Raw genomic sequence first — 25,375 nt, 5'->3', positions numbered from 1 at the left:
GGAGATATTTCGTCTTGCCCTCGTTCACTGCCAGACCCATTTGTGTTGCTTCCTTGTCCAGTCTGGAGAAAGCAGAACTAACGGCGCGGGTGTTGATATGAATATCATCGGCATACGCCAGCAGCTGTCCATTCTTATAGAAGATGGTACCTTCTCCATTTAGTTCTGCAGCTCGAACTATTTTCTCCAGAAGCAGGTTGAAAAAATCGCACGATAAGGAATCGCCTTGTCTGAAACCTCGTTTGGTATCGAACGGCTCAGAGAGGTCCTTCCCGATTCTGATGGAGATTTTTATGCTGGTCAACGTTAGCTTACACAGCCGTATAAGTTTTGCGGGGATGCCAAATTCAGACATCGCGGCATAAAGGCAGCTCCTTTTCATGCTGTCGAAAGCAGCAGTTTGTTGACGGTGGGCTTTAATCTTTCACACAATACGCTCCATAGAACCTTATATGCGAGGGCCACGAGGGCGTGGCAGTGCTCGAGTTAGGTCTAGCTACGAACTGGAAACTCTTAGCTTAGTTTTAGTTGATACTTCGATCCTTAGGGGAACCAAACTATAATAATCCCTAGCAACCGGTTGTAAAAGTATAAAAACAAAGGAAATTACTCACGCTTTATTAAAGCTTATACCTAAAATAGAAAACATAAAAAGCAGTGCAATATTACGGCAACCAACACTTTTTTACTTCACAAAGTCAAGTAATTGGTCACATGTATTTTTCTACATTTATAAATATTTTCTGAAATTTAACGGATAACCGAAAATATCGGTAATTTCGCTTGCAAATTGGCATTTTATAAGCCTACTCAGTCATCTTATATTTTTTGTACAAAAGTTTGTTTTAGCACAGAAGAGCAAAATATAATTTATTTGGGAAAAAATAGTGGACATACTGTATGCAATGTTACAATATCTACTGATGATAAATAAATAAGCAAAAATCGCACAAACAGATGCCGTTCAACTGCTGGTGAGTATTGCTTTTCAAGTGTCCAGAAACATTAATGTGAGCACTCTATCTCTATGCCACATTGTACAACAAATCATTGCCACAGCATTTGGGCGTCGAAATCGTTTGCTATTTAATTTCATTTAAGTTTAATTTATTATGCTAATGCAAAATCAAATTAACTTGAACCAAAAGTTTGTGCATTACCGGCTATTTTGTACCCAACGCAATAATATGTGTTGAGTTCTTTATTTGTTTTAAAACAGTAAGCATATGTGGTGCTATGTCGGGTGGTCGGGTATATTTGTGACAAAAAAGTGCCCGAAAATTGAAAATAAAACGCTAAATATTTAATTATTCATCAATATTTATTTTGTCACCTTCAAAGCAAGCCCCACTAGATGTAATACACTTATGGCAACGATTTTTCTAGTCTTCGAAACGTTTTCAATAGACATTTTTTGGGATGATCTTCAGCTCCTTCAGCGGATTTTTTTTATCTCTTCGATCGACTGACTGTTGTAACTGTTTTAATGCTCTCCGTGAATGTGGGTTCGAGTTCGTACGATCAAGCATATCCAAAGATGCCTGTTTGCAGCATTCTTTTTGAAAAAAAATCACGAGCAAGAACGTGTCACATACCCAAAATATTTACTAAAATCATGCGAACGGATCGCGAGATAATTTTCAATTACCATATCCTTTAATTTTTTAATATTTTCATATTTTCATCACATGAAGACGTCGAAGCTCATCCAGAACCAGGCATGTTTTCAACGACCTCTCGACCGTCTTTGAATGTTTTGTATCACTCGCAGGCTTATGTGTTTGAATCACCGTAAGCCTTTTCCAATATCCGCAATGATTGCGTACACGAAATTTGGTTAGAAATACAAAATTTGAGACAAATTCTTTGTTCGATATTTTTAATCATTATAAAAATCGCAACGCACTACCGAGGTGTACAGACTTAAGCAACAGCTGTAAATAAACTGGATGACAGAACGCGCTCATATTTGGCATAGTGATAGTTTTACCAAAAACTAACTTAGCAAAGTAAGTTTATTTGTTGAATTTTCTTTTACTTTTGAAAACATCGCATAAGGAGGGCATTTGGGTTTCTTTATGTTTATCACTGGTCCGAGTATTCCTAATGCGCTTTGCTTTTGAAATAAGCCCAGAAAAAATCTCATAAGAATTTCCATCTAACTTTTTGTTTTTGTTTGAAAAACTATGGTTCTCCATCAAACGCGCCGAACGCCTGCTTACGCCCGCCAGTCCGTGGGAAATGATCATCATTGCTCATCAAACTGTAATGCCTACCTTATTTAGTGCTTCCCTAAACATGCCTAGCAAAATCAATATAGCTGTTATATATAGGAAAGTTACGTGTGAGTTTTATTTCAGTGTTCTAATTAAAATTTTTCTATGTGTTATTTACCACAACAGTCTCAATAATCCCTCATATTTTATTCCAATGTAAACTCTTTTTTAAGAGCAAAGAACGAAAGAGTAATACTACCCATGCGTCTGTATCTTCCTCAGCAAAACACCGTTTTTCAACAAAGTTGCGATATGATTGTGCAACATGTTGCTACGGATGCAACTAGTTAAAATACAAGTTAGTTATAAAAATAAACTCACATAAGTGTATACGAATAACTGTTTATACGGGCACTGCTTACGCTTGTGTAAGCGAATATTTCGAAATCTATTGCACGTGTATTTTAATTCGATTCGTTTCATTGCAATTCATTACCACTCATTTGCTTATATTAGATTTTGTTACCACACCCACAGAGCTTGCGCATAATTTATGTATGTATAAGCGCTTTATCAGGCAGGTACAACTGCACTCACATGCCTGGATTTGTATACAATTTGCAAAACATTGCAATTTAATTAGGGGGCACAACTAAAACGTGCACCATGAGGCCATTTGGCAAGTCACTGGGAGAACCCTGTGATATAAGTGGCACAAGTGGTTTACTCGTTGTTTGTGGCAAGCTTATAGCCTGCATATATTATTATATTGTTCAATCTCGTGCATATACATATGTAAAGACTTCGTGCAGTTAAATATTTAATGCACATGTGTTTCGAGTGGTTCATTTTAAAGCACGAGTTGCGAAACTTTAATTGGCTCGAGTGCGTTTAATTATTATTGCAGTGCTTTAATGGTGCGATGTCAATTGATAAGACATTGAGCACATAAATATTTTAGTATAGTATGCTTCTTTAGTATTCAATAAAGCTGGTCATGATCATGACAATATTTAAAATTATGAAGCAACTTTATTTTTTTAGGTTTGGTTTTCATTGCAAAATGTCAAAATGATAATACTTGATTCGTCTGCCTCTCGGTTGATGGACCAAATGTGACTCTCAATTAATTAAAAATGCAAAAATTAGTAAACCATGAAGTATTGTCTGAAATAGTTAAATATCCCGTTTTTTGGCAAATAACCTAATTATGCCAAGTGTGCCATTCTTATCTAGCACTCATTATAGATATACAAAATTAATGCCAATGCGAAGAGTATTATCATTGCATAAGATATACAGGAGCTAGAACATGGTATGATCCAATTTCCAACCTTTTGGATTTTAGTTGATATATGTTAGGAGCGCATTTATGTTAATGGTTTTTTAAAATGGATATGGGGTGGTTGTGGTAAGAGTTTATTGCAGCATTCAAATTCAACTAAAATCGTTGAAAAGGGTTGGTAGTTGGATGAAAAGAAACGGAAGACAATTGAACGATTAGTGGACTCATATTTTCGAAAATTCCTTTGATATTATTGACAATTTAAATATTACAAACCACTTGCTAAAGTACTTGTTTCTATTCGCTTACAAAATATAAACTTAGAAGTATCAATTGAGCTTTCTATTTTTAGGAAAAACACTGCTGATGAAAATTTATATTGAACTGCCGCAATGAAAATAACTGATAATTGAACCAGTTGCATTAATATATTAGATGGTGGAGTTTTTGGTATAAGCTGGGGTAAAAATAAAAAGGTTGCACATTACTATATTTCTATAAGCTGCTATAAATTTGTTTCAATTATCGGGTGATTTTTTAAGAGCTTGATAACTTTTTTAAAAAAAAAAACGCATAAAATTTGCAAAATCTCATCGGTTCTTTATTTGAAACGTTAGATTGGTTCATGACATTTACTTTTTGAAGATAATTTCATTTAAATGTTGACCGCGGCTGCGTCTTAGGTGGTCCATTCGGAAAGTCCAATTTTGGGCAACTTTTTCGAGCATTTCGGCCGGAATAGCCCGAATTTCTTCGGAAATGTTGTCTTCCAAAGCTGGAATAGTTGCTGGCTTATTTCTGTAGACTTTAGACTTGACGTAGCCCCACAAAAAATAGTCTAAAGGCGTTAAATCGCATGATCTTGGTGGCCAACTTACGGGTCCATTTCTTGAGATGAATTGTTCTCCGAAGTTTTCCCTCAAAATGGCCATAGAATCGCGAGCTGTGTGGCATGTAGCGCCATCTTGTTGAAACCACATGTCAACCAAGTTCAGTTCTTCCATTTTTGGCAACAAAAAGTTTGTTAGCATCGAACGATAGCGATCGCCATTCACCGTAACGTTGCGTCCAACGGCATCTTTGAAAAAATACGGTCCAATGATTCCACCAGCGTATAAACCACACCAAACAGTGCATTTTTCGGGATGCATGGGCAGTTCTTGAACGGCTTCTGGTTGCTCTTCACCCCAAATGCGGCAATTTTGCTTATTTACGTAGCCATTCAACCAGAAATGAGCCTCATCGCTGAACAAAATTTGTCGATAAAAAAGCGGATTTTCTGCCAACTTTTCTAGGGCCCATTCACTGAAAATTCGACGTTGTGGCAGATCGTTCGGCTTCAGTTCTTGCACGAGCTGTATTTTATACGGTTTTACACCAAGATCTTTGCGTAAAATCTTCCATGTGGTCGAATAACACAAACCCAATTGCTGCGAACGGCGACGAATCGACATTTCACGGTCTTCAGCCACACTCTCAGAAACAGACGCAATATTCTCTTCTGTACGCACTGTACGCATTCGTGTGGTTGGTTTAATGTCCAATAAAGTAAACTGAGTGCGAAACTTGGTCACAATCGCATTAATTGTTTGCTCACTTGGTCGATTATGTAGACCATAAATCGGACGTAAAGCGCGAAACACATTTCGAACCGAACACTGATTTTGGTAATAAAATTCAATGATTTGCAAGCGTTGCTCGTTAGTAAGTCTATTCATGATGAAATGTCAAAGCATACTGAGCATCTTTCTCTTTGACACCATGTCTGATATCCCACGTGATCTGTCAAATACTAATGCATGAAAATCCTAACCTCAAAAAAATCACCCGATAGTTCACATTCATTTTGCGGCTATGATGTTCAGAGCTATTTCTTGCTAGCCAAACGACGCCCATTTACTAAAATGACAAAAATAGCTGTTCGTGATTGAACATTTTTGAACTCAAACTTGTAACCGGAACACCTCAAATACCCTACACACTTCTTAGTACAACAGTCGCAAATATGTTCTTCAGATTGAACTGTTGAGTAGTTTTATTATTCCAGTTTGCGAAGTGAAACCTGACAGTTTAGAACATTGGGTGCAGTGCAAGCTTCAGCTTAGACTTTATCGAGGCTTACTCCTAACATAAATATTTTTGTTTTTAATTTTTCAAAGCTCAGCATTACATAAACAAAAAAATTTTATTTACGGATATTTTAGCAAGTTTTTTCTTGTTTATAAGGTAATTGCATTAAAATACATATATAATATTTTGGTAAATATCGGCTTGTTAAAAATAAAAATTTAGTTTTCCAGTCATTATTAGGGTCTGCTTACCGTTTTTTGTTATAGTCTACCATTAATGTGAATAATTGGGTGAAACATCTACACCAAAGTTCTTTTCTCAAAATGAATTCTATGATTTAATACGTAATCAAGTTAGGAATGAGAAAACAATTTGTCAAAGAATTGCATGTGAAAGGAAATTTTTTTAATCACAGTTGTAGAACACGGCAATTTATGAAAGATATAGATTTTATTAAAGTTATGATTATTTCGGAAAGTGTACATTGAAAAAGTGTAGTGTTGATAGTCGAAATTTTCCTATGTAAAATCAAAAAGGGCACCAAATTATGAAGAAGTAGAATAAGAGTATCAAGTTAGACTATATCTGCAATCATTTGGATACATTTTCGAATTATTTAAATAATTATGAAATGATGTAAAAGTCGTAAAAGAAAAGTATCAAAGTGGTTTGGATAGTACCATTATGGCTGATCCTTACAATTGGAATTGGACATTCCAATTCCATGCTGTCTTATTTTTGAATATAAAATGAAAATAAAGGGGCCCTATTCTGTATCTCGATTCGTAAATGTATTATATTCGAAATTCGGATCTATTTTATAATTTTTCGAAAGTAGTACCACCCTGTGCCAGAATAAATACTTACAATTTTCGGTTTTGTTTTCTACAACTAAAAAACTAACGAATACTTTATTCGAAAATTGGCTTGAAAATCCGAAAATCGAGTTACGGAATATAAAAAATCCGAATTCGAGTAAATTTTTTTTCGAATCGAGTTACAGAATAGGCCCCAAGACTTAAAAGTAAATTAGAGGAAATCTTACAACTAAAACCGATTTTATATCAACAAAACATTTACAGACCAGTATTATCGGTTTAGATTTTGAAATTTCATTACTTGATTAACAAGTGCCGTAGTAGCTAATATATACTAAACTTGGAAACGAAACCATTCAATGGGTTGTTAGTTTAATCTAAATGCCAAGTTAACTATGAAAAACCTTGAAAATATCTTTCATAGAACAGATATATGCTTAGTGCTCCGATCTGAGCAGTTCCTTCGGAGATTGTAGTGCTGCCTTGGACAATAATCTATGCCAAGTTTCGTGAAGGTCCTTGCCCAAAATATAGGATCCATAAATCATAAACTGACGGGCGAGTTGGCGTGAATGTAGACAGGCAGTTAGGCATGGCTAAATCGACTAACACTGATCATTTGTATAAAAACTATATTCTATAGTGTCTCCGATGTGACCTTATGTATGTGCAAACTTAAGAAACCTTATCAGCATATAATTAGGGATGTGCTCAATCATAATGCAGAATACTTCTTTGAGCCTCTACACACTGTTGGGTGCAGTTTTTACTACTCAAATTTAAATGAACAGCAGAAACGAATTTAATGGGGTGGTCTTACCTATGGGATTACAGATGAATTCACACAAAATAAAGTTCAAAAAACCAATATTTCACTTATTAGTATTAATATTTATTATATTTTTTGCGCATAAATGTTGCTAACATAAGTTTATAATGACTAATTAATATGTATAACATACTCGTACATACAATGAATGCACTAAAGTGAACATAAAGCCATAGCTTACATATTACATAATGGCTTCTGCTCGGTTTTTCCATAATTTTTACACACTTTTTTCATTTGCATGCTGGACACGCATATATATGTATGTGGCTTATTTATGCATCGATATGTTACTTAAATTAAACGCGCTTTTAAGTTTTTGCTGAATTACACCAAACGAAATAACGCAAAGGTTCCATGGATAATGCACCTAATAGCACAAATGACACAACTATCTCGCAAATGTCCAAAAAACGGATGCATGATATGTCGCACAGATTACTACTCGCATATCTACACTTGTGTTTACCGTAATAAGCTTAAAACAAATTTTGCATACACATGTATACATATACATGTATGTATCTATGTGGGTATGTAAATTGTTTTTTGCAGATATTTATATTTCGTTTGCGGAGTATTTTGCTTTAAAACCTTGTATTATTTTAAAAGTAAAATTTTCGCAATAAATATTTGACGCTTTAAGTTATTTTATTTTGCGCTTACGCTGCACTTTGCGCTTAAGTTTAGCTGTCAGCGTGAATTCTGTGAAAGCATGCGTTTTGAAAAAATTTTAAATATTTTCCAATAAAAACGTTTGTTCTGCGGCATGCGTTCACCATGCGCTGCCATTGTTAAATTATGATTTATATTTTTGTTTTGTGCGCAATGAATATTTTTAATCTTTAATTGATATTTAATATGCAATTAATATATGTAAACGTGTGGTTTATGTAGCTGTATAGGTTTATTGCTTTTGTTGCCGTGGTTGCCAACGCTTTGCGCAGACACTGAGACAATATTTCGTAGAAATAAAATGATATTTGTGTGTGTGTTGGTTTTTTTTTTTTTTTGTAACTAGGCTATATGGGTGTGTAATTAAATGCAAAAACTTTGTACGTATATGATAATAATGCAATTAATTTACTGTTTATGAAGTTTATTGACACTGATGTTTAATCGATTTCAGCTCAACATCTAATACAAAAGCTCCGCCGGGCAACCATGATCTGTTTTCGGAACGCCTTCTCGTCTTTAACCTAACAGGTAATGTTACACTAACAATGTCAAAGCGCATTTCAAATATAAAATATTATTCTAAAAACTTTTCTACGTAGATGTGGGGACAAATTGCGTACAGGTAAGAATGTTGGCTTTTTCGATTGTTTATGAAAGGATACCGCTGGTAAGCAAGACCTTGATTGAGAGCTTTATGTTACGCATGCAATTATGGCGTATTTGCTAAACTTTTTGCCTTTGCACATGGGGAAACTATTGCTTTTTAACTTAATTTTCTTTTTAAGTTTGGTGAGAAATTAAAATAGAAGTCCAAATCTCCCAAAATCTTAATTTTTTTTTTTTTTAATTTTCTTTCATATAAATTTTTTAGCCGTTTGCACAAATTTCTCTCTTTTTCTGCCTCTGATATACATTAGGCTCAAAATTCAACAAATTATTGTGAGCCATTTTGTATTTAAACTTAGAGGGAAGCTACGCTAACTCTGCTCTGTCAGTTGCGCTCTTTATTTGACATTACGTCAAACTAAGCTAAAGACAAAAAGTCACGTTTTACAGAAAAGGGAAAATTTGAAACTTAAATTTTCCATCTTTATTATATTTATCTAACAAAAGCTGTTATTTCTATTTTGCATACTATGAATTAAAATTAAATAAACTTTAAAATATGCATAATGAATTATTATCATAAATATATATGTATTTAGCAAAGTGTTGACTGCTCTAACAATTGAAAGTTCTTAATTTTTCGCAATATCCACCAAAAGCATTCCTTTCGAGTCCGCACAAATCCCAAAGTCCTTCTATAACTATCTTTAGAATATAGAAATCATTCCATTCCTTACTTAAGCTGCTATTGCTTCGGACACGTTCAAAGCTGTATGGACAGGACCTTCTCAGTCAACAGAGTCGTCATAGATGTATATGTAGACATCGTATATGCTTGTGAAGTTTGTATGATGAGAGATTTGTTAATATAATAATCGTCTCAGATGTTTACTCATCATAGAACTTGTTAGAGGGAGCCACTAGTCACCACACCTGCTCTCGGTATCAGACCACATTTTCAATTTATAAGAACTTTATATTTCCAATATGATTAGTTAATATTTACTAAGTGTAGTTTCATAGCTTCACTCTTAACCAAATGTCTGGTTTAGTACAAGTGGTGCTAGGGCTTTTCACACTTAAGATTTTAAATAGTGGCCCTATAATTGATTTTGACAGATATCTCAATGTCAATCAAACTTGATTTTAAAGCTCTCAAAAGTAGATATATCGAATTTAAACAAGGATAAGTTAGGTTAGTCTGCTAGGCTAATGAGTCACTCATAAATCAGTGCTGCCCCGTGGTCCATTAGGAGTAGTAGTCCTTGTCTCTCTAGTGTCTTGCTTTTGCCTTTTCTGCGTTGTTGTCCCATACTGCAGGCGACTATCGTCATCAAACTGTTACCAGTGAGTATTTCAATCATGTTTTTGCAGTCCTTTCTATCGAGTGAAAGTCTGAATTTTGATCTACCGTTTTACACATGACCTTTGCATTTTTGCAATCAGGAAGATCAAACCGTCGCAGTTTAATCTTTTTGCCATGCTCTGACAGACAGTCCTATATCATTTGCGGCAATTTCGTTCTTTAGTTCAATGCATTCCATGCCTTTGTCGCGTAGCACTTTGTAGTTAATAGACGAGATATATGACCTGACAGGTCTAGTTTTTCATAAAATTGTCCACCACACTACTTCACCGTAGAGCAGAATTGATCTTACAATCGCTGTGTAGCACCAGTGCATGAGAGAGGGAGAAAACCCCCTGGTTATGCCGAGCAAATGCACTTTTCTCTTTCCTTCATTGTACTTCTCCAAAATTATTTGATGTGACCATTTAGAGAGAGATGTGCCTCATTTATCGAAGGGAGCTTCCATGGAGAAAAAATAAGCATTTGTAGATCTGTTTTCTCTGAATTCAATTGAATTGTATTGACTGTGGTGGTCATAATAATGCTAATGGGGAGTAGACACCATACCTTCTTAATAGGAAAATTCCGGCTGCATATGCCATTATCTTGGAGTTTAAAGCAAGATAAATTACTGAAACCAAGTTAGCCCTTTCCAATCTTCCTTGTATAAAACTAATTTCCTGCTCATCATAACTCCATTGTGCACTTTGATTAGTTAAAATTGTTTGAAGAAGATACTGTGCCCTTCGACTTTCTCTTCAATTCGTAGCGGTGTCTGAGGACAGTAATTCCCAACTGCATTTGCCTTTGTAAAAGTCTGTGATATAGAAAGTCTTTCGATTTCTCAGATGAATAAAGAGAAGACTTACCACAAGTTACGAGCGGGATATACAAACTGTGAAATGGATCAGTCACTTGAAAAGAAATACATATTTCTAACTCTATACATATAGTTATCGCTTGCACAAGTACTGTATAAATAACCTACAACACAACTGTATTTATCTACAAGATGCAACTTGTGAAGAGCCACTTTTGAATGTACCATTTGACATATGAATCTCTATATGTTCGGTTACTTAAATATTTAGTTGTCAATTTGTAAAGTTAATAATTCATGTGAACCCTAATGCGTTTGCACACATCCTATTTGCTCTTACATAAACTATGGATGTGGTCCATTATGGCAAATATGTAAATATGCACTCGCATTTGTTAGGCCCACTTGTGTAGCCGATGTGGTTGGCTTATCTCCAGTATTGATTATGAAACCCTTGTACTCACAAATGTGCATCAAATATTTACATACAGAAGACTTAGAGATGCATCGCATATAAATGGGCATTCAAAGGAAATCATATTTGGAGGCATACATATGTATGTGTATGTAAGTATGATACAGAGCTGTCAATCTAAATCTCAATAACGGCATATTCAAGCTAATAATCAGATCATAATAAATACAAGATTTTATCATGATTATTATGAGATAAATAAATGTCGAGTGATAATGGAAAGTGAAGCAATTGTGAAAATCATAAAAGCATGGGTATAAAAATTGTTATTGTAGCAGCATATGGCTTTTCCCAAATAGTTTTGGACAATGTAGTGTTAAGGAGTTAAAAGCCGTATTTATTCTAATTTATTCACACCTTTCGAGACTAGAACTTCAGGATAAAATATGGAAGGAACAGACTTCGCAGCAAAGAAATGCACTGCCTGAACTAAAATTTTCTACATATTTTGTAAGATTATATAAATTATCAATTTCATATTTCATCCCAACGAACAGTCATCTTAAAAATCGTATGTTAACAGTTCACCATCATTTGATTTTCAATGTGAAAATAATACTTCGGTCCAGAATTAAGTCAGTATAATTCCAAAGTATTTTTTGTAGTATTGAGAAAAGCAGTTGAATTGCTAACTCTAGGTTACAATTTTAAGGGTGTGTTCTGCCAAATCTACAAAAAGTTAGACCGCACAATAATAAGGAATAAGCCTCCTCAACTCCCACATAAGGTCTTATGGAGCCTATTGTGTAAAATATTCGAATTCGTTACCAAACTTCTATAATCTACTCCAGGAGAAAATAGTTCGAACTGCAGATCCGATGGTATTGGCATCATTGGCCTCAACAACCGCGCGTTCGAGGACAGGACGAAATACCTTTTTTCATAAAGTCGCACTCGCGACTTGGTTTCCACGTCAATGTGGATAACAATCGTTTTGATTTACGTGCGTACCTAACCTCACGGTGCTTCTTAAAAGCACATAGGTGAATCCTTTTTATTCACGTATTTTTTAGCTCCAATTGGTCGGTTGGAAGAGATACCTTTTCCAACTTGTTCGGAATCGAGGTCGATCTGAAACTTGTGAAATGCTATGGGTCCGGCAACCGGCCGCGCCACAAATCTCCCCAAAGGGCCAAATCCAACGAGCAAAGTGAAGCGAACTTTAAGGGCTAACTGCTCCCCGTGGTATCACACTCAAGTCTCCGGTCAGTTCTGGTAGCTTTTGCTACTACCAGCTGAGCATCCAACAAATTCAATGACTGCTGACATTGGTCGCTTGAACTTCAAATGTGTTATCATTTAAAGGAATCTCATTCAAAGTCTATAACAAATACTATGCTGAAATTTCTAGGCAAACTGAGAATACAGACAAAGTGCACATGGGGACTACGACAGGCGTACCTTACAGCGTCAAATTTTTGCCCCTTGCCTGCTGGGGGAGTCACTTTCGATAGGCAAAGCTTCGAAACCATAGAAAATGTCATCTATCTTGGAGCCAGCATTAACACCAATAAAAGTCACGAAATCCAACGCAGAATAACTCTTACCTACAGCTGCTACTTCGAACTGGGTAGGCAGTTGAGAATTAAAATCGTCTCTCGACGAACAAAGACCAAATACTATAAAGCACTTATAATTACCGTCCTGCTATATGGTGCAGAGCCATGGACGATGACAACATTTGATGAGACAGCGTTATGAGTGTTCGAGAGAAATATTTTATGCACATTGGCAACGGCGAATACCGCAGTCGATGAAACGAAATATACGACGCCATTGACAAAGTTCAGCGAATTAAGAGACTACGTTGGCTAGGGCATGTCATCCGAATGGATGAAAACACTCAATTATGAGGGTACTCGGCGCAGTACCCGTCGGGGGAGCAGAGAATGAGGAAGACATTCACTCAGTTGCAAAGACGAGTTGGAGAAGGACCTGGCTACATTTGGAATCTCTAAACAGGAACACTAATGCCGCCAGTAAAGAAGAGGGAAATATTGAATATTAGTTAAAAAACTATAAGGTTCATCTTGAAGTCTGCTTAACAATGCCAACTACGATTTTATTTTATATCGAAGTCCTAGTTGTCCATGTCTTTTAGTGGATATGAATAATAGGTATATTCCTTCGTTCGAATTAAACAAAAAAAAAAAATTAAATCTGATAATTTTCGACAAGTTCGATTTAAGCCAAGGACTTCTGTTTGTCAAACAATATTCTACTGACTGATTTGACGTGGTAGCTTGAGACACACATGTAACTTTTAATTTTGATCTAATGATATTTCATTTGAGCGCATATTGCTTGCAGCGTCCTTGCATATGTTAGTGTAACATTGCGTTGGTTTTGTGTTTGTTTCACGTAAAGTTTAAAATAATTATACGACTCATTTACCCACAGAATGTACGAGTATTGATATGTAGTAAAATATGTATGTATGTATATATTTTATGCTAGCAAATAATTTAAGAGCTAATTACGCTGTCATATTTGTAGTCTATTTTCAAAGTTAAACGTCAGAAATTTGAAAAACAAGAAAAACACGAAGTGTAGCTAAAAGAAAAGGTCAAAAGAACGTGCCCTCATTCAGTGCTTACTACAGAGCGTTCGTGACATTTTGATGCAGTTGCAACAATTATTGTTTAGATTAAACAGAGAATACTCTTTGTTTAGTAGGGACAAAAACGAAAGAGAAATCTATTGAGTAAAATTTTAAAAAGAAAATTGTTGAAATGCATTGTTGCGGCTGTGTGTGTGCGTGGAGTTGCGCAAGCCGTTTGCTGTGATGGTATTTTCCTTACTCTACCACTGTATGCAGCGGTGGCGCAATGGTGTAGTGTTTGATTCGTTCTGATATGGCTTAACAATGTATGCTTTACTTACTCCTCACCTGTCTTAAACTTCTGTTAATACTATTTACTGTTTTCGATTTTCGTTTTCTTCATTTTACTTTCTACATCTCCATCTTCACTAACGTCTTGGTCAAGATTTTTTTTATCGTTTGCGTTTCGGTCCTGGTGTGAATGTTTGTTTGTTTTGTGCTGCTTGTCCGGGTCGTCTCCGTCTACGTCTCTTTCGCTGCCGCAGTCATTGAAGTGCAGTGAATTTAAGGCATTGGGTAGTGATTTTGTTCGAAATCTTTCTGTCGTTCCAGCTGCGCCTTCTTTGTGGTCTCCAGCCGACGATCAGTGATAGCCACAAATGGCAATCGTTGCTTGCGTCCCGTATTACCGGTACCCACTTGTCGCGGTGACGCATCAATCACACGGTGATAGACAAACGAGCTAATGGTACGTCCCATAGCGGCATTACCTACTCCCCCTTCTGCGCCATCTGCATCATCACTACCAAAACCACTCGGCGTTGCCGCAACCGCAGTAGTTGTTGTGGCTGCCGAGTCGTCACCAATCATACCATCATCACCGTTGGCTCTGGGAGTCGTCGTCGTGGTTGAAGCGGCTACTGCTGCAGCGGTTAAGGTTTTATAAACACTCGGTTTGTAAGCACTGAAACGTGACAACGATTTGTGGTAACTGCCGCGTGTGCCAAGACCATCGATTCCGACGTTACCAGCAGCACTAACACCATTTTCACCGCCCAGGCCATATATATTGCCCCATTTGTTACCATGGAGCTCACTACTGGCTGGCGCTAAAAACGCTAGTTTGCCACGACTGCCGCCGCTCGGTGCGAATTGTGCGCTACGACTGCGCGGCTTGCCGATGAAACTGCCAGCGATGGCCGGATATGAGGGCAAACGAAAAATGGCTGCTTTTGGTGCGCTCGACACTATGGCGGCGTGCGCGGGGTTGGCTGTTGTTAATTTTTCGATTTGCCATCTCATTTGTGCGCTTCCTGCCAATTCGTTTGCATTCGATTTATTTTCGATTTCCTTTTGCCAAAAGTCAATGTCGCCATCGTCGGCAGCATAAGCGTCGATGTCTGTGTCGGCTGAAATGCTGACATCCTCGTCTGGCAGCTTGTTGTTTGATTGTGCTGCCGTTTTGTAGGTGCTGATTACATCTGACTTGCCGCTCACATTTGGGTTGGCGGAGATGGCCTCAGATTTTGTCAACACACCTGTTGTTTCCCCTGTCGTCTGGGTAGTAGCAATGTGCGTCAGTCGTTGTTGTGCAAATAAATCTTGATAGTGATGTCGGTCCTCCTTGCGGTTATTGTTGTTACTTGCACTAATGCTACTACTGTCAGCGCTGCTGATATCACGATTATGATAGCGCTTGCGTTTCTCCTTTAGGTAGTCGTCATCGATGCGTATTCTACCCGCAGTACTGCTACCGCCCGCGCTTCGACTACTTGCATGCGGTCCCGGCTGCAGTATTGAACTAGACCAACTGCGCCCCAAAGTAGGTGGAAGACGCGTCGGTGGCGGTAGAGTGCCTTCAAGCAAATTCAGTAATTGTTTATTGCGTCTGTTGTACTTCTTAATGTAGGGCGGCAAGTTAGCGTCTTCATCATGACTATTCTGCGCTTCCTCCAACTCGGCAGCGCTCTCATAATCATCGTCGTAGTCTTCTACGGTATCAGCCAAGTCGCTAGCACCGACATTGAGTTCTGGATAGAGTTCAGGGTGGTCCTCGCGGAAGTGTTCATCGTACAACTGAAACTGTACGCGTGCCAAGTGGGGCCACTTGGCGTAGTAGCGTTCCAGCTCCTCCAATTCTGTGATTTGATGGCCCAGTTGAAGCGCTCCCTGTTCCAGCCTTTCGTGCTCAGTTTGCTTTAGATGTTGTTTTGTATATGAAGGTGGTGGTATCGGTGTCTGCACCATGCCCAGCTCCACTGCCGCCTGTGTGTCTGAGGCGTGCGGCGAGGGTGGATCAAGTAGTTTTCGTTCACTGGAATCGGTTGGATGTTGTTGCTGGAGCTGTCTGTCGCTTGATTGATAATGTTTACTATTTTGATGATGCTTCTGATGATTACCGCTGCCACCTCTGTGTTGATGGGAGTCGTGGTGTTGTTGTCGATGCTGATATGGTGGTGTGTGCAGTCGATGATGGTGACTCCAATGTTTTCCGTGGTGTGTGTGATAATGTTGATGTTGTTTTGCGGCGTGTTGTCGCTGCAGGTGTTGATGATGCTGTTGCTCCTGCACATGCGGTAGTTGGCTGGCTGCTTTCTCGCGCTGCACTTTATCTTCGTTGCCGTAGACTTTAATGCCATTACGTAGTACCGGGCTTACACGTCGGTACCAGTTATTATTGTCCGCTGCTATCATGTGCTCCATGCTGAGTTCGTGCGCACGTAAACGTTCCTCGTCTTCTCTAGACAGCGCTACCTCAGCAGTAGTCGTGCCCTCTCCTTCGACGCCTGTTGGCTTGTAGCTTTTCATAGACGCTGCTTTAGTCTGCATGCCCTCGTCATCCCTCGTCTCTAGGTAATAGTTTACCTGCCCTTCGTAGAAATGATTTGTGTCTCCACCTGTGCGCCGTTCGCTGTTCGCTTTGCTTGTAGCCAACTTACCAGCGCTCTGATTGCCTACAACAAATATTGGTGATGCTGGTAATCCACGTGATTTTTCCGCTTCAATTTTCCTTGCATATTTTCTTAACGTTTCTGCATGTTTTTGCTCTCTGGCGTTAGCAACATTCTCTCTTGTTTGTTGTTGTTCCCGATAGTAATCGGTGTAGTTGTCATTTATCAACTGCGCCTGTGTCGAGTTGAGTGTGTGCTTAGCACTCATTTCAAATGCATTTCCCATAAGCGGCAATCCTGTCGACATGTACGGCGTTGCTGTTGTTGTTGCTGCGTCAATTGCTGTTGGCATTGCTTTAGCTGTCAAGGAGGCTATCGTTGCATGACGCAGGTAATCCTTATATTTTTTCTTGTACATTTTATGTCCGTAGCGCCGACTGTTCCGACGTTGCGCCTTGTACCGCTCAAAGGGCGAGATATGTGCTGCATGAAGCTCGCCAGCATCGGCCACTTTGCCTTCATTGCAACAGTGTTGATAATTTTTGTTGTTTGCAATTGGTTTTGTATGTGAGTGCATATTGTTTGCGTGGTCATCAGGTTGTAGAGAGGGCATGAGAAAAAGAGAAGAAGGAAGAAATCGTAAGCAATTTTGTTGTAAATATTTTGTAAATAAGAAAGTTGATAGCATTTATTTTTGTGTAGTTGTTGAGAACCATCGATTTTATTTACATCTTACTCACACTACTACATTCAGAAGCAAACAGAAGCATGTAATTTGAGATAAGCAATTCTTCTAATGATTTCCGCAACAACAACTTTACTTATTGCTTCTAATTTAGTAGTGTGTAATTTCCCTCTCAGTTTGGTAAACAAAAAAAAAACAAAAAACAAAAACAAAAAAAAAAAAAAATTACACGGATCCAAAACTATTGAATACGGTGGTTGATTGATGGTATTCATTACGTTCTTGCCTTTATAATCGGTCACAATCGTACTCTTTTTGAAAAAAATTCATCTTTTTCGGAACGAGTTGAACGGGTCCCATATCCAAAATATCAGCCAAAAACATTTGAACGGACTTGCGCTAGATGTCGTGTTCTCTTGCCATCTCTTTAACATTTGCCTTATGATTTTCAAGCACTATATTCTTCACTGTTTTTAATATCCGTCTCTGTGGAGCTAAAACCTCACACCAACAAAAACAAGGAAGGTTCGAGATCACTCGCCAACAACTCGGTATAAGGGAACTGTGGAACGGCCTTTCAAGCTTCTTACGTACAGCTGCAAACGAAACCGTTGCTTTTCGGAAAGTGCAAAAGAACAGCTGGTACGACGAGGAATGCTGTGCTGCAGCGGAGAGAAAACAGACTGCCTACCTCGCAAAGTTACGATCGACCACAACACGTGCGGGATGGAATAGATACCGAGAATTGAAGAGGGCAGTGAAACGCATTTGCAGACAGAAAAAGAGGGATGCCGAAATACGTGAGTATGAAGAGCTTGACAAGCTGGCCGACAGGAGTAATGCTCTTTTAGAACCCTCAGAGGTGATCTAGTGTCCGAAGTCCAGAGTATACTAAAATTATGAACGGAACTACTTCTGCCTGCTGAATTGCAGTGAAAGTATAACGACAAGAAAAGACGAAGAGGAAGACCTCTACTCCGTTGGAAAGACCAGGTGGAGAAGGACCTAGCTTCGCTTGGAATCTCCAATTGGCGCCACATTGTAAGCGTCTACGCCAGTAAAGAAAAAGAAGAATTGAAAACAGTCCTACCAACTTAGCAAAATACATTTGTTTGAAATATTATTTACTTGGGCAATTTTATTACACCTTCCGAGCAATAAATTGTCCCACCAAGGGAAAAAACGGTTGTTGTTTTTCGATTGGTATTATGAAAAATTAGGGGATATACATCTCGACATCTCAGGTTCCGACTGAATTCGTCAGCAGAAAAAGACGTGTGCAAAATTTTAGATCGATATTTGAAAAATTAGGGCATTATTTGATATATATTTAGATAGGTTGGCATGACTACGTTGGCTTAGCTCATCACCTGAATCATTTGCTTTCTATAGACACTTCAGAGGGTTATGTCTTTCCTTTGTGGGAAGCCAAATATTACGGAATTTCGCCTTTGTCGGGTTTCGTTTTTTATTATTAATTTATTTTATTAGTTTATTTTAGCATTAAAAAACGAAGTGCCGATTTTCAATCCTCTAAACTTAACCTTCTACCAACTCCAGGATCTCCCACGGAACCACAGGAGTGATAAGACTTTTAAGTCTCCTCTAGGGTGCGGACTGACGCTTAATTTGCTCAGCACTGACAGCTTTCCAGTTCTCAGTGCACTGACACATGAGTGTCGTCAAATTTTCCATCGTAAAACTCCCACGGAGTGTTTCGTTTTAAGTTTTCTCTTGTACTTAAAAAGCGTGGACAATAAAAAAAGTGAGGTTTGCCACCGCTGCTGCCATATTGTTAAGTTTTTGACTTGTACTCGTCAAACTGGATGAAAGTGGGCATCATGCTGACTACTGCTGCACCATCGCTTGATATTGTATGGAAAACACTGACGAGTCTTAGTTTTGGCTGTGAATGAATGTAGATTTCTACCTGACCAATAACCCATATTTTACTTATTGGCAAAGCCATTCAGCCAGGAATGGGCCTCATTGCTGAAGATGATTTTTTGATGAAAATGAAAGCAAAATATTACTCATGACTATGAGTCAGGTAGAGATCTAAACGTACCCCTTGAGTCCCCATTGAAAAAATCGTCGTCATTGGACCGTCCTTCTTCCGCGATGATCACGACCGGCACGCTAATGTGAATGGGAATAGCTACCGCTCAGTGGTTCTAACAGGACGGCACCACAAGCCACACAGCGAGTGTCACAGCCGATTTATTGAAAACCAAGTTTAGTAAACATACTACCTCACGAAATGGTCCAGTCCATTGGCCACCAGGACCAATTTTATTTTTCTTGGTTCAGATCATGTAGACTGCGGACCATTTCTCCCGATTCTCAACTTCCCTCTTCATACCTGTTGAAGAAGTGTTGAGTTTTCAATTTCACTTCATATTAATACTAAACTAATATTTAAAAAAATTTCGAGTGCAACCACTATAACCGCGTATGAGGTGTCTACGAGAATGAGGAAGGAGAAGAAAATATTTTCAAATATAATAAGTGAGCAGAAAAGGCTTAGCTCTATTCAGTCAGATATCTTAATATAAAATTACAAAATTCTGCAGTGGTAGATATTGACCCCGTAAATCGTACATTACTTCTCCAAAGACTGTGCTCTATTTTCTCAGGCATTTTCGCGTTTTAAACACCACACGCTTTCCACTGTGCTAATCAAACCACTCAGTTGAATTTCAATTGAGCGATACTAAAACAGACACAGCATGAGAAACAGTTGCGGTTTACACGCACGTCACGCTGTCAATCACCAAATCACATACCCGCCAACACTGCGTATGAGCAACCAGGCTCTGTAACTAACCGAACTGTAAGCTGTTGTAGCGCACAATAAGGTCACTGAAATGCGCCAATAATATGTGCATAAGCAGCTTTGTGTACGTGGAAAATGCGGCGACGTCTTAAGTGCGTTAACGGTCGTCATTTGGTATTCGAATGGGCCGAAATTTCTCTTCGCTATTGATCGGTTGATAGTGGTTGGAGAGGCAGATACACGGTGATGTGAATCATTTTGATGCGCTGCAAGGCGGCGAATTACATAATTCACATATAGGCACGTAGACCACAGTAGATGATGTGTCTTTACTTTTGGCTACATTGTCTGCATTGCTGATTGCCTGATGTGCTGCTGGTGTGCATCCCGCCGAATGGGCTCAAGCTTTCGCTGCGCACACGCCTTGTCTGTATGCCAACAAACGATTCCATATAGGACAGGAAGTGGTAATGGCAAACTGTGCCAATGTACTGGCGCAACGTGTCTGGTGTTCACAATCGCTCACAAAGGAATACTCATTGGCAGCATTTCAATTTGTAATATTTATTTTGTGTATTATTTTCACGCCGCTTTGTGGTGTTCTTGTGGCGCAGAGAAGTTCGCTACTTACATATAAATGTACTCGCAACAACATTCTGAGCGTTCTTTGAAAATACAAGTATAGATGGTTACTTTGTAGGTTTGTTAGTAAGTACGTTCTACATTAGCTACATTATTAATTACAATATATCCCTTAAAGGGCAAATTCTGATATGGAAGCAAATTAAATATTTGCTTGGGATATGTTTGATGTTGTCCGTTGACCGCTACAAGTTTACAATGATGAGGCCATTGAGATGCGAAAGTATAACTTTTACATTGTTTGTTTGTGGCATCAATTAAACGAAGCTCCAGGGGAAACAAGTATTATTTAATAAGTGGGCCATAAATGTAAGAGCAGAGTTGTAGGCTTGTGAATAATATTAGGAGTTATTAATTTTTATATCCTCGCAACATGCTGCATAGCGACTGTAATTATTGTATTATGCTTGTATATTATATTTTCTCCTTCATAAAATTCTGGTTACGCGTGATTTTCTGCTCTCATATTTATTCTACGAAGTGCGTTTTGTGTTGTTTACTCTTCTCGACCAAGAAATGTAACTAAATTTTAAACATTTTCGCGCGCATATTTTTTACAACTAAGTAATTGACTAAGTGGTCAACGTTTCTCGTAATCTGAAACCGTGGTCAGAGTGCATGTGGGAGAATATTTTCAGAAACAAAAACGCGGAATAACAGTAAGGCAGAATAGTCGTTTTCAATATTCTATGTGCTGGACGCGTTTTATATATTTATTTATTTTAAACTATTCATACATATAAAAAACCAGCAAGCAAGGGCTAAATTCGGTTGCATCTGAACATTCTCTCCCACACAGTGACCGACAAAGTCGACATACGATTTGTTAGAAAAAAGAAAACCATTATACGTTGTTTATGGGAATTGGTGTAGAATTGACCAGACTTTACTTACTTACTAATTATGCTACACTGACCATCATAAAAACCTTGGAGGTAAAATTTATTGCGTTTCTAGTAGTTTTTAATAGTGCGTTTTTATGGGAAGTGAGTGGGGTTATCTTCCGATTTCATACATTTTCACACTGTCAGTAGGAATTCTTATATTATTTGTTCTGAACGCATTTGGTTATTTTAGCTTTACTGAGTAAAGAGAAAATTATATTCAAGTTAATAGAGGAACGGGGCCACGGCTCCTTTTTTAAGCTTCTGCACACAGGTGCCCCTAGATATTGCGACCCCCTATGCCAAGTAATAGTTTTATATTTAATTTGGTGTTTGGTGATAGAACTTCATAGGTTTTCGGTTTATCGCGATTTGTGGGCGTGGCAGCTTCCGATTCTGAGAAGTGCCGCAAAACTAAACTGCAAATATATTATTATATTTAAATACAAATTGTACAATTGTGAAGAAGTGGTCTGGATAAATTATGGAGAAACTTTAAACGTAGATGAGAAGCCCGGAAGAATTTGGAATCACGTGACATGTGAGGACAAACAATTGTCCTTAAAGAGGGATTACATATATTTCCAAAGACTTGAAAGATCTCTCGTTAAAAGGAGTACTGTAATTGAACCCCTACATTTAAATAAGATCGCATTGGGTGTGGAAAACATCAACCGTGGTCAGTGGCGGATCCAGATAAGAATTTTAGGGGGACGGGGGCTTTGTGTAAGTAGCCAAAAGGAGAGAAAGAACTATTCACCAGCTTTCAAATTAAGAAAGTGATTAAAATAAACGTATTTATGAAGACAGGTTGAAAAATTTATGCTATCAACAAATATGCGTTCGTATCCAAAGTGACATCTCACTAGTTCATCAAATTTGAAGAATTAACGTTCATGGATGTGCCAGACAATTACTTAATAACATACAGAGATAATTTTTCTAAATTAAAGGAATCATTTTAAGACATAGAAATTTTATTTAATTTGAATAATCATTAGTGTCTCTATCAAAAAGTAAGACTATGCCACAAATCTTAACGTATCCATAGAGAACAAGTCATAGAGAGTTGTAATAACAAACTAGTTTATTGACATCATCATCGATCAATAAGAACCTGTGAATTATGCCGTGGAGTTTCTCAATTCATTCGAGCAAACAGGATACCCGGATGTTCGGCTTTGCTGTTCATTTGGCAATTTTCATGACAAGTCACAATTCGATGCAAAAACGTATCAAAATCCTCTTTCAAAGTCTCTTGGCTTCAATTCATACGACCTCCGATTTCTCTGCATTTGAGTGTATTCGATTGTTGATAAATGATTGATTGCCAAGAAGTTTTCGTGCTCTTTATGGGTTTGCTGAAAATCTTAATTGAGTAATGCTTCCAGTTTCTCATCTTCAAACTTTTCCGACTTCATCTATCAAATAAAAATCACCCCTTTTAAATCGAGAACACTACTTTGGCAGCTAGAGAATGTTCACCATAGATTTCCACCAAAATGCGTTGACTTTCGGTTGGTTTTTCCGCATATTAAAATAATGAAGAAAACCTCTTTCAGGGGTTCGACATATTTGAGTAAAATTATTGTTCTGAGTGCTTTAAGCAATTGATATATGCTGAGATAGACGCACGAGGACAGTACATATCCAACACATGTTTGCATGAAATAATAAGTTACGCCATCTTTTAGCAAACGGCACAAATTTTGTTATAGGGATACTAATATCATTCGGTCTGCCTGAGAAGCAGAACGCTCGAAAGCACGCGCAAGTATTGAGCTTCACATAGACGTGCAGCTTTTACGCTTTTACTGCAATGAGCATAATTACTTTGCCATTTACAACAAATATTTTGCATTAAAAGGCTCGTATTGCTTAGCGTCCTCGAAAAACAGCAATACTATGAGTAAATCAAAATAAAGTCCAAAGTTGCGCGAAAGCAGCGAACCGATAAGCCACAATGTTGTTCCTACAGATTTCATTTGGCAAATATTGCTTTCCAAATATTTTCCTAAATTTAACAAACTTTGGCTGAGAGCAACTTAAGGGCAACCGACAACTTCAACACGATCGCACATCAAACACTTGCAAAAACAATAAACCAACAAAGTGCTTAAATTCACACGCAAATGTACACACAAGCCCACACACGTGCCCACGCATACATATGTATATCACATACATTCGAGATTCGAGATATTTTATACTGTCTAAACATCCAAGGCAGCGGCATCTACACACCCAAACACTCCCACGTCTATTCATACGCTCGTACAACAATTGTTTTTTGCCAAAACCAAAGTCAACACTTACGCGTTAGCGATTGTTGTTGTTGCAACTGATTTCGTGTTGCATGCACAGCACCAAGTTGGGCCGCATCGTCGTTGTCAGCAGTTTTTGCAACAATGTCTGCTGTTTTGGCCGAGTTCCTAACGGTGTTCTCAAGCTCATCCGCATCTGCTTGCTCCTCGGCGAACGCCTTTTCGCGCTTCTTCGAGCTGTTTGTTAAGATGCCAAAWTAGGTTATTGAGTAATCGGCTTGTGGCTCTGCCACTGCTCCAACGCTGTCAGCAACTTTCACATGCCTGGGTTGGTTTTCAGACGTTTCAACTTTCTCTGCGTCCGACATTTGCGTGAACGTGCCTGCCTCATATTCGCCTTCGATGTGCGCGGGTTCGCCGTGGTGATGGCGCTTATAAGTGTGGCTGTTGTTGTTGTCATGGTTTCCACTTTTATTGTTTTTGCTAGCATGGTCGTTGGCACTGCTGCTGCTGGCTCTTTCATTGCGCTTGAATTTTTTAATTTGTCGATGATCTTCTTCTACATGCTTGCCGCTCATAGATGCTGGCCGCGCTTCTGACTTCCCCTCTCGGCTTTGCTTGGCAATCGATGACATTCGATGGCCGTGCTGCTCGCTTTGTAAGTGCTGCTGTAGTTGCTGCCCGGCGGCCTCTTCTTCATTACGAAACTTGTCCTCGATATCGCCGATCGCCGTTTCCTCCGGTTGATTATCGTCCGTGCAGTCCATTTCTGATTTATTGTTTACTTGTTTACTCATATTGTTGCCTTTATTTATAGCAGTGTTCTGGATGCTTTCGCTTTGCTCGTCAACAGCAGCTCCATTTACACCAGCATTTTCCGTTAAGTTGTTATTGTTGCTGTGCATATTGTTGTTCGCTTTGTCATCATTGTTTACCGTTTGTCCCGTTGCTTTATTAAATTTTTCTGCAACTAAGTTTTCAATAAATTGCTGATGCCGCCCGGTCACGTCCCGGCTCTGCTCTTCATAACTTCGTGCCTTCTCTGCTGCTATTAATTTGTGATTTTGTTGTCCTCTTGGATGTCGCGTCAATACAAAACTTTGCCTTGCTTCGGCCACACTGGGCAGCGCCAATGGCTCCTCAGCCGTGATGCCCGACGCATCCGCTTCGTCCATGGAAGCATCATCATTGTAGACAGCTGTGTTGTCACTGTCATATTTTCTGTCATCACTTTTGTTATTGTTATTGTTGTTTTTGCTGTTGTCTGCATTGTTTTTCAATTTGTTGTTTCGCTTTCTTACAGTTTTCCTTAGCTGTGCGCTTTTGTTGTTGTTGCTGTCATTGTTTTTATTGTTTCCATTGTTGTTGTCATGCTCGTAATATTCTTCTTTCTCACGACTGCTTTCTGAAGTGCTGAATTTTTGCGCTGCGAGTATCTGCATAAATTGAAAATAAGCGAAAGAAAAAGATAATTGAGTCAGCAAAGGAAATTTGATGTTATATCGGAAATTGAAATGAAATGAAAAATTGTAATATTTTAATAAGT

General features: G+C 38.3%; 1 protein-coding gene across 2 annotated transcripts in view; it reads right to left on the bottom strand.

The window, feature by feature from the left end:
* Positions 1–14,175: 14,175 nt before the first annotated feature.
* The window catches only part of LOC108973047, a 106,279-nt gene continuing 95,079 nt past the window's right edge, over positions 14,176–25,375 (bottom strand). For both annotated transcript variants that reach the window (XM_018940058.1, XM_018940059.1), the window contains exons 4-5: positions 23,882–25,265; positions 14,176–17,094 (exon numbers count right to left, since the gene is read on the bottom strand). In XM_018940058.1, coding sequence (XP_018795603.1) covers positions 14,252–17,094; positions 23,882–25,265 — 4,227 coding nt within the window. In that variant the 3' untranslated portion in view covers positions 14,176–14,251. The remainder of the gene's footprint in view (positions 17,095–23,881; positions 25,266–25,375) is intronic.

Source organism: Bactrocera latifrons, unplaced genomic scaffold (genome assembly GCF_001853355.1).
Source record: "Bactrocera latifrons isolate USDA-ARS-PBARC rearing strain unplaced genomic scaffold, ASM185335v1 scaffold_45, whole genome shotgun sequence".
Lineage (NCBI taxonomy): Eukaryota > Metazoa > Arthropoda > Insecta > Diptera > Tephritidae > Bactrocera > Bactrocera latifrons.
This window is presented reverse-complemented; position numbering and strand designations above follow the sequence as displayed.